The 10,420-nt window shown below is 33.4% G+C and overlaps 1 protein-coding gene across 1 annotated transcript; it reads left to right on the top strand.

Annotated features, from left to right (window-relative positions):
• Window positions 1–5,792: 5,792 nt before the first annotated feature.
• LOC145060520 (uncharacterized) lies at window positions 5,793–7,527 on the top strand. The gene is made up of 4 exons (XM_079008170.1): window positions 5,793–6,173; window positions 6,262–6,414; window positions 6,492–6,678; window positions 6,809–7,527. The coding sequence occupies exons 1-4, from the start codon at window positions 5,793–5,795 to the stop codon at window positions 7,525–7,527; spliced, it is 1,440 nt and encodes a 479-aa protein (XP_078864296.1).
• The last annotated feature ends 2,893 nt before the right edge of the window (window positions 7,528–10,420 follow it).

The following is a 10,420-nucleotide window of genomic DNA, read 5'->3' on the forward strand; positions in this document are numbered from 1 at the left end:
TAAGAAATGTTAGTCCTTTTGGATAATAAACCAAAAAATTAATCAAATGGCGTTGTTTGGTATCCCTCCACCCATCACTTATAATTGTGCAACCACTTTTAATCCATTGACTTCTATTTGAATCAGTTAACAACGAAGCAAACTTCTTTGCATCTGACAATACATTGTCCCTCAAAGCATGATAATTAGGTGTTTTGTACCCATGACCAATACCCGTTATTTTATCTACCATATGTTGAAAATAAGGAGAGTTACAAGTGTTCATAGGTACAAATCAACAAACCAAACAAATTTTGAAGTTCCATATATAAAAAATAAACTTAAACAGTAGAGTAAGGTTTCGTTCATAGCCAAAAGTAACTAAAATAATTTGTGAAAGTAAACAAGATAGGACTTATGTATTTTTTTTTTCAATCGACTTAATTAAAATCATGTATGGATCATAGGTTCTGATCAATTAAAATTGAACTAAATAAAAAAAGATCAATTCTTACCTACAATAGGTTGTGGTTGTTGAAGACAAAGGTTGTAACATATTAAAAAGAGAGACATGGTTATAGAAGACTACATATTGATTACGTCAACCATAGAGATAACGAGACATAAGAAATTGACATGTTGTGTGTAACATTCAATCTAAATTGTAATTGGCTATATTTGATGCAAGTTGTGAAGCCCATACTCCATATTTTAGCCCAAAAATTAATCACATCCTCTATTCACCGGTTTAAACGGTATTTAACTGGTTCACTACAACTAGTTCAACTGGAAAATAACAAACCGGTCGATTCTTTCCAGCATAAAATCGGTCCTAATAAAACTGGTCACTACACGGTTCCCTTCTCGAACCTGTTTTTAAAACCTTGGATATAGGAGAAGGAAAGATTGGTGGTTTAAATGATGGCGAAACAATTATTGATATTCCTGACGATCTTTTAACTGTTAATTCTCCTACTGGTTCATTAGTTGAATTTTTTTATCCTTCTATTGTTGAAAATGCCAAGAATCCGAATTATTTTCAAGAAAGAGAAATCTTTGCACCAAAAAATGAAGTTGTTCAAGAGATTAACGAGCGTTTATTATCATTATTTACAGGAGCTCAACAAGATTATTTAAGTTCATATAGTCTTTCTCATGCAAATTTTGTTCACAATGACTTTGATGGAACTTTATACTCCCCTGATGTTGTAAATGGTCTTAAACTATCAATCATGCCAATTCATAAGTTGGTATTAAAATTCGATATTCCAGTTATGTTACTAAGGAATATTGATCAGAAATGTGGATTATGCAATGGTATGTGGCTACGTGTTATTGCATTGGGTAAGCGTCTTATAGAAACTGTGATAATATCTAGAAGTAATATCGGAAACCGTATGTTTATTCTAATAATGTATTTGACACATTCGGATAAAATGATTCCTTTTACATTTCAAAAAAAATAATTTTCATTGGTTGTATGTTTTGCAATAACAACAAATAAAATTCAATGACAGCCACAATCGAATGAAGGGTTGTTTGTGAGACAATCAATATTCACTCATGGATAATTGTATGTTGCATTGTCGAGATTTAAAAGTAAAGATAGATTAAAAATATTAATTTAGATAAGGATTGTAAACTTACCAATACGACATCTAATGTTGTATTCAAGGAAGTCTTTAGAAATTTGTGATTCATAAAAATAAGTGTCAATATTTCAATAGTTGTTTTTGTTATTATACATTAACTTACCTACTTATTCATCATTTTGTTTGTATATATTTAGCAAGTTTTAATTTATTAATGTTTAAAGATTACGACATTATTCTCATCATCATTTTATAAATACATACATTTTTTATTTTATTAGTTTATATATTGAAATAGTTAATTTATTCGTTATAGCATTGTATTTATGTAAAATTATCAATAAAAAATATGTAATGCTTACCACTTTATCTTAATTAAAAAAAAAAAGGAAAAACCTTATTTAGTATATGGGTCTCACACCTAGTAAGTCTATTAAATTAAAAAATTTGATAGAATTAAGGTCCCAACGTATTTTATTTGAATTTGGTTATAATTGATTTTATTGAACTAATTTGTGTTGTCAGTGCTCAATTGTTAGTACTTGGTCCTTTACACTTTTAAATCAATTGTATATGTAATTCTTATTGAATTTGTGAAAGAATATATATATATATATATATATATATATATATATATATATATATATATATATATATATATTATTTTTGTGATTGTTTAGACTTTGAAGTCAACTTTTCATGGCATATTGTGTTTGTGATTTTACATCACTAATATTATTTAAGTGTAATAGGATTAATTTGTTGATCAATGTCACCTTGATAAATATTGAACAAGTTAGGAAGGTGTGGAGTGCATATTAATTTAAATTTGTCTTGGTTGGAAGTACACTGCTATTTAGGGGTGAAGCCCTGAACGAACAGGGGTTCGGGGGTAGTACCCCTAGGAGTGGGGTCCAAGGGGCGACAGCCCAGGCGGGGTCCAAGGGGGAAAGACCCTGGCTAGGGTCAAGCTGCCCGGTCATTGCAAAAAAATTTTATATATGTTATGTTACTATATTAAAAATGCATTAGAAATCTGGGTTTTCAATAAATACACCCGGTTTTGTGATCCATATTCTAGACCCGAATTTAAGTTGGTTTATGACTGTTTTTTGATAGTTTTAGGACATAAAATTGTCATGTAGCAGTTTTAAGACATGAAGTTTTTCTTGTTATATGATCATTTCGAAATCAGTTTTGGTACTCTTCCTTTTCATAATAATTTTAACATTCTTTTTTCTGTTTCTCATTCTCTAAGTCTTATCCGATTAAAGATTGGAAGTACCACATAAATACTTTAATCTGAAAGTGTTATACATGATTCTCAGAATTTTCATGTGTTTTTACCCCTCTTTTCTAACATATTGTGTGATGTGCAATGAATGAACATAACTTTTTATTTTTCTTTGCTACATGACAAATCTAAGAAGGTAGGAGCAATGCTAAATGAAATTAGCACAAAAAATGCTTAAAATAGATAACCATGAGTTTCATTGCATACGTTGTGTTTTCTTAAAATAAGAATGAAAAATAAAAGAAGAAGATCATTGAACCTTAGTTGGTAATCGTTCCAATAGAATCATTATTTATGTTCCAATAGAATCATTATTGTTTGTTTCTGCGGTCATCGGGTTTTCAACTTTTTGTTGTTTGTTTTATATTTAGGTGAAGAAGTGAGAACTTCTCTATTAATCTAGATTTTGAACCTTTGATAAAATCACCAAGATATGTTTTGTTTATAAATATTAAACTTTTGACAAGTTAGTAGTTATATTCATATATTAATCATTCATTTTAACATTATTAAATGTATCTAATATTAATCTTCCTTCTTCAAACGAGGACCAAGAGAAGCTATTTTCCTTTAGGCTATGTGGTATCTTCATGAGTAGGTTATATGTGAAAAGAAAGTCACGTAGACTTTTTATCATTTCACAACTAACCCACCAGGTTGTGGAAATGGTGTTCACCAGTGTGTTGGTGTTGATGAGGCAAAAGGAAGAGAGAGAGAGAGAGAGAGAGAGAGAGAGAGAGAGATGATGATGATGATGTTGCTGCCAATATTCTATTCGTTGTCTTCTTCCGTCTTCACAAAAACATCACACCCAAACCACCGCGGCTGGGGGCGGTGTTCACGCATCCTTGGCCCTTCCACCTCAGCTTTTCATGAGTAAAAAGGTATCCACTCCGAATAGCCTTATAGCTATCAAGGCTGTCAAGAAAAATTGAAAATATTGTGCTATAAAAAATAAAATAAAAAATAAAAAACTGAAATAGACAGACCATGAATGGATGAAATACCGAAAGTTTGTTGCAATAAAATTACAAAAAAAAAAATTGTGTTCATTACTACAAAATTCAAAAAAAAGTTTTTAAAAAATTAATTAGTCCCTATTTTCAAAATTTAACTCGGGCAGTCCCTCGTTGTTATTTATCTTGCACGGTTAGTCCCTATGCACGTTAACCGTTAAAGGCTTCCGTTTAAGCTACCCACGTGCCTTGCACGCAGGGGCATTTTCGTCTTTTCAGGGTTTGTATACATGAACCATTATGGCGCAGCTTCGATAACCGATCATTTCTCATTTCATCCTCCGTCGACCCTTAGCATTGCACGAGAAAACCCTAGTTTTCTACGATGGTGAACTGGAGGATCAGGCAAGAATGGGAGGAATACGATCTCCAAAGCTCATATGGTAAAATTTTCTACATTTTCAGTTGATCATCCATTTATACGTCCCTAAAAGGTAAATTTTTATTTTTTTTTTATTTTTTGGGTTCGCAACTGACAATCCATCTATGTTCTCGATACGATTAAACTATGGTGGAGTTTTTACGAAGTTTCCAGGCCGCAAATACATAAAGGGGAAGATGAAATATATTGATGGCATTGATAGTGACTTGTTCTCGGTGCATGATATGGATGAGATAATGGAGTTGCTTGATTGTGTGGAACCAGGTAAAAGTATTTACTACCATTTGAAACGACCAACCTGGGATTTAGATTTTGGGTTGTATGCTTTGGGCTGTGACGAAGATATAAACCACTTTAGGTCATACGTTTATGAACACAAGGTGATAGAAGTGTATACAGAGTTTTGGGAAACCAAGTTGCATACGTATCAAATGTCCCCAAACCCTGCAAAGATAAAGATACACGAAATTCCTGAGTCCCTTTTTCGTAAAAGGTTGTTATTGACATGGTCAAATTCAGGGGATGGTCCTAGTGAAGAAGCCCTGTTTTTGAGAATGTAGAAACTATGGAACAACCCTAGTACATTACCTGAAACAATCTTGGAACAACCCCCTGTTACACTGAGTGAAACAGTTGATTCAACCCCTGCCTATATACCAAGAATTGAAAGCCCTTTGATTGAACCAATGATGGGAAGCACATGTCCTAATGTTGATGGTTGGGATGATACATTTGAATGGTGTGAACCTTTTGGTGGGACTCCTATGGAACAAGATGAACCAAATAGTGAAAAAATAGGTGAAGACAGTCAAGCTAGTAAAGACATTCATGATAGTGAAGACAATGAAGATAGTAAAGACAGTCAAGATAGTGATTACATAGTTAATGAAGATAATTTGTTAGATGATTCAGAGGTTGATATGAAGAACTTTCACCACAACATTGACAAAGAGGTGGAGTGGGTTGGAAGTTTTCCTAATGATCGAGATGAAGCAGTAGAAGGTGATGAAGAATTAGAGGTTATAGACACTAAAGAATTAGTATCTGCATCTTCATCAGATGAGGGTGAAGCTAGTAAAAAAAAGAAGAAAATAAGAGATTTACAAAGAGCACATAAGAATGAAGCAGCTGTTGTCAAAGATCCATTTTACATCCACCAGACTTTTAGCACAACCAAGGAAGTTAAACAACAAATTTATCTTCATTCCATACAAACTAGAAGGGAGTTAGAGTTCGTCAAGAATGACAAAAACATAATTAGATTGGTTTGTAAAGGGAAAATACCAAACCTTGGGATATTAGAAACAGGTGGGACCAGCAAAAGTAATGACAAAGTGGGACCAAGTCAAAAGAAAAAGAAAGTGAAAGATGTTTTTGTTCATAAATGCCCATAGGTCCTACTAGTGAGTAAGTGGAAAAAAGACATTAATTGGACTATTAAGACCTATGAAAAGCAACATACATGTCTTCAAACAAGGAAAATTAAGGCATGCAACTACAAGTTTCTCTCTGAACAGATTATTGACACAATGGAGTCAAACCCAGAAATACCACTTAGAGCATTACGTGAGATGCTTGAGAAGAAATACCAAGTTGGATTGTCAGACATGAAAGTTCATACGGCGAAAACGAAAGCCCTGGAATCAATTAGGGGAGATTTTGTTGCTCAGTACTCGTGTCTAAGAGACTACTTACAGTTACAGGAGGTGCAAAGTAGAAATCCAAACACCACAGTCAAACTTCAAGTGCAAAGTGAACCATGTTATGCATCTGAGACTAGGGTATTTGAACAAGTATACATTTGTCTTGGTCCACTGAAAAGTAGATTTGCAGCAGGGAAAAGAGATTTACTAGGGCTTGATGGTGCATTCATGAAGGGTCCATATCATGGTATGATCCTGACAGCAGTGGTATGTGCATAATCATATTTTAGTATTTGATTAATGTTTGACCATAGTTAATTGTTTGCTTATTACTATGTTTAACATGATAATTCAGGGTTTAGATGGGAACAACTGCACATACCCTTTGGCATATGCAGTTGTTGAAGCAGAGAACTTTAATTCATGGACCTGGTTTTTAACTAACTTAGGAGATGATCTTGGTTTGTATGCAAACTCCAACTTCACTTTCATATCAGACAGACAGAAGGTAAATAAAGTTCTCCATTCATTTTCACCTGTATGTTTTACAATTCAATAAACAAGTTCACTCTTTTGATGATTTAGGGGCTATTGCCTGCACTTGAGAAACTTTTCCCAGCAGCAGAGCATAGACATTGCCTAAGGCATCTTCATGAGAACATGAAACGTAAATGGAGGGGCAAGGAATTCAAGGATTGTCTTTGGAATTGTGCAACATGTACCACCATACCACAATTCAACAGTGCCATGGAAGAACTAAAGAAACTTAACGGTGAAGCATATAACTGGCTTAATTCTATTCCACCTTAGCACTGGTCCAGATCCCACTTCTCATGTATATAATATTATGTTGATAAGTGTATAATTTTTAAATATAATCTAATACAGTTATGTTTTATCAGGGAGGGCACATTGTGATGCTTTGTTGAATAATATGTGTGAGAGTTTAAATAGCAAGATAGTGAAGGGTCGTGATAAGCCAATTATCAGTTGCTTGGAGTTTATTAGGGAGTATATCATGAGGAAAATTGTCATGGTTCAAAAAGAAATTGACAAAGCTAATGGCCCATTAACTCCTACAGCCACTAAGACCCTTCAAAAAATTAAAGAAAGGGCAATACAATGTAAGGCAGTGTTCTGTGGCAATGGGAAGTACCAAGTTACAAGTGAAGGTACTAATCAATGTGTGGTTAATATGGACCAACAAACTTGTTCATGTAACAAGTGGGAACTGACAGGCATACCCTGTAAACATAGTATAGAAGCTATATGGGATATGAGGCTCAACAATGAAAATGTTGGAATACCTGAGACATGGGTTCACCCAACATATTGGCTCAAGACTTGGAAAGAAATGTATGTCTTCAAAGTTGAACCTATTAATGGGAGGTTTTATGGGAAAAAGCACACGTCCTACCAAGTTGGTACCACCAAAGTATCGTGTCCCTATTGGCAGACCAAAAAAAAAAGATCTGCAACAGAAGATGATGGAGTGTCCACAAAATGGAAATCTGTAACATGCACAAAATGTGGAAATTTGGGCCATAATGGAAGGACCTGCAAGGGACAATCACAGGCTGGGAATGGAACAGAAGAAGGTGCAGCAGGGAATACAACATGAGAAGGTGCAGCAGGTAGCAGTGGTGGTGTAACAAAAGGAGTTGGGAAGAAGGGAAAAAGCCCCATGATTTGAGAATTTGTAGTTTGGTATCATGATCATGAAGGATAAGTGTGTTTTTGTTAGGCATTTATTGTCGTATTACTTTGTTGTTATGTTTTGTATTTTGATACTTTGTTGCTATCTGGGATAACTATTTGTATGCCATAACACTATGTTGCTATTTTGGATGTCCCTTTATGTTAATGGTAAATGGTTATCTTGGATATTTAAAGTTTTGTCCTTTTTTATTGTTATATTGGATGCTACATGTATTGAATGGTATATTGCATATGTTGCAAATACCACATTTTCATTAAATTTGAACACCAACTGATAACACCACATTATGATTACACAACATATCGTAACTAGAATTGAAGGTTTTTCTTAATACAAATAACAATACAAAATACTAACAACTTCATTACTAAACCTACACTTTATATATAAGGAGTGAAAAAAAAAAAAAAAAAAAAAAAAAAAAAAAAAAAAAAAAAACACCAGCTAATAACTAGGTAAAGCTTCAATTTGCGATTTTGTTCTTCAAGTTTCATCCTAAACGCCATACAATCACAGTCCTGATCATAATCATTCACCCATCCTATGAACTTGCATAATGGTCCCTGAACCAATTAAAATAGATGAAGAATTAGGGCAAAATTAGAGAAGATGAAGAATGAAATTAAAATCATTAACCTTACATTTACTGTACAAGCATAGTAGAGTCTCCCAGGGTTTCTTTTGCTATAAGATGTGTGAATCACTGCAGTGGCTCCACAATTGCATTTGATATCGATCATTGTTATCTATTTGGAAGAAATCGATCGAACGAGGGAAGGAGACAAAGGAGAGGATAGCAGAGGAAAAGAGGGTCGCAGTGTTTTCTAAGATTTTAAGGTGCAGCGGCATTAAGAATGGACACAAACCCTGAAAAGACGAAAATGCCCCTGCGTGCAAGGCACGTGGGTAGCTTAAACGGAAGCCTTTAACGGTTAACGTGCATAGGGACTAACCGTGCAAGATAAATAACAACGAGGGACTGCCCGAGTTAAATTTTGAAAATAGGGACTAAACGCACTTTCTGGCATGTACACGAGGGACCAACAGTGTAATTTACCCTTTTTCCAAATAAATAATAACGATACATATGTCTTACAAGAGGAAGGAGAGTGACAAATTTTATAACTGAAAGTACTAATTCCAAGTTAAAATCCGATGTTTCATGCATTAGGTACAAGTTATTGAAACATAAATGATCTAGATATCTTAATTTCTGCTCTGGAAAAGAAAATAAAAATCTTTTAAGGAACATAGCTTTTCGATGCCAAAAGCTATTTTATGCATAATCCTCCCACTTCCTACTGTTTTTAAAAGGTCAAAGGGAAACATGGTGTCCAAAACGACTACACCACACGCGCCTAGGAAAGTCTGGCTGTCTTACAGATCAGGTTTAACACGTGTCTGCTGTTCATTGATGAGGAGGTGGTGCATGATTACCATGAGTATCCAGCATGGCGGCCGATACGCTGTAAAGAATTTAATGTCAGGTCAACTTCACACTTTGTTTTCTTTTAAAACAACAAAACATTTACGATTATTTATCCCCAAAAAATGGAAGCCGATTCTTCCACATATGTAATTTTTTTTTTATCTATTCACATAATTTTATAGTTAATTAATAATTATACCTTTCATTTAAATAAATATAAATAATGTATTTTAATATTTTCTGAAAACTGGATCACGCTAATGTCCTTCTTTATCCCACCCATGATTCTTTTCTTTGGAGTAAACTAAAATTCATGTTGACGGTTTATATATATTTTGTATTTTGTGCATTTTTTACATTACCAAGTTTCTTTATTGTAACATTTATATCCCTCAATTCGTTACTTTATTATTTTTCTTCTTTGGTCATTCTAATGATATACGGAATTGAAATATATAGACACAGAAAAATCATAATCAAAGATCATATGCTGGAGTTTTAAGCTTTAGTCCATAAACTCATGACCAAGTGAACTGCCTCTTCAAAATTATGTTTATTCATCATTAGAAGCTTACAAAATTAAATAATTTCTAATCATTTCAATTTCAAGTATACCTTCTAATCAATACCTGAAAACATCTTGTACCCATATAAGTAAATTAGACAATGAGATTTATTTAATCTTATGTACTAAAATGGATGGTGTTTGGTTTTCTAGAAAGAGTAATCATTAGTTTGGATGCAAGTTAGAAAGAGTGATCTTTATTTTACAAGTTAAAAATGTTGGCGAAGGCATTAAGACAAAGAGATTACCGGAGAGAACAACAAAGGTTAGGAAACAAAAAAGTTTATTTATCAAAATCACAATTTACATACAACATATATGTAGCTTGGTACGCACAATTCTAAAGCTCATAGGAATACGACGCAATTATTATAGTCTAAATGAATTTGACAACTATTTATGTGATTTACTCGTTATTATCATCTTTTTCTTCAAATGTCCGCTAGTTATATCTTTATATTTGACTAATTATAATGTAGATCTTGTTAAACCAAACCGTGGGAAGAGTTTGATTAAATTTCCTAATGTATATGATTGTGTGATTTGAACTTAAAAGTTAAAAGAGGCAGGAAGAAGAAGGTTTATTAGTAGGGTAATTCCAACCGACTACAACACCTAATATAACTCACTTACAAATGAAAACTTAAAAGACAAAAAAGAATACAAGACTTGCATGATCAGCTACTATCCTAAACAAGTTTATAATCTTTATATTACATTATGTTATGCCAAAGATTAAGCATCGAAGGAGGAAGAAGGACTAGGAGCATACATATGGAAACAAATCATGGGGTTTCTCA

Source organism: Lactuca serriola, chromosome 6, assembly GCF_051521515.1.
Source record: "Lactuca serriola cultivar US96UC23 chromosome 6, Lser_US96UC23_V15, whole genome shotgun sequence".
NCBI lineage: Eukaryota > Viridiplantae > Streptophyta > Magnoliopsida > Asterales > Asteraceae > Lactuca > Lactuca serriola.

What these genes read in the sequence shown, in the direction of transcription:
- LOC145060520 (XM_079008170.1), top strand. Translation starts at nt 5,793, where the DNA reads ATGGAGTCAAACCCAGAAATACCACTTAGAGCATTACGTGAGATGCTT. An exon ending in GTATGATCCTGACAGCAGTG is followed by an intron (nt 6,174 to 6,261) that starts GTATGTGCATAA and finishes ATGATAATTCAG; the next exon opens with GGTTTAGATGGGAACAACTG. An exon ending in TCATATCAGACAGACAGAAG is followed by an intron (nt 6,415 to 6,491) that starts GTAAATAAAGTT and finishes TTGATGATTTAG; the next exon opens with GGGCTATTGCCTGCACTTGA.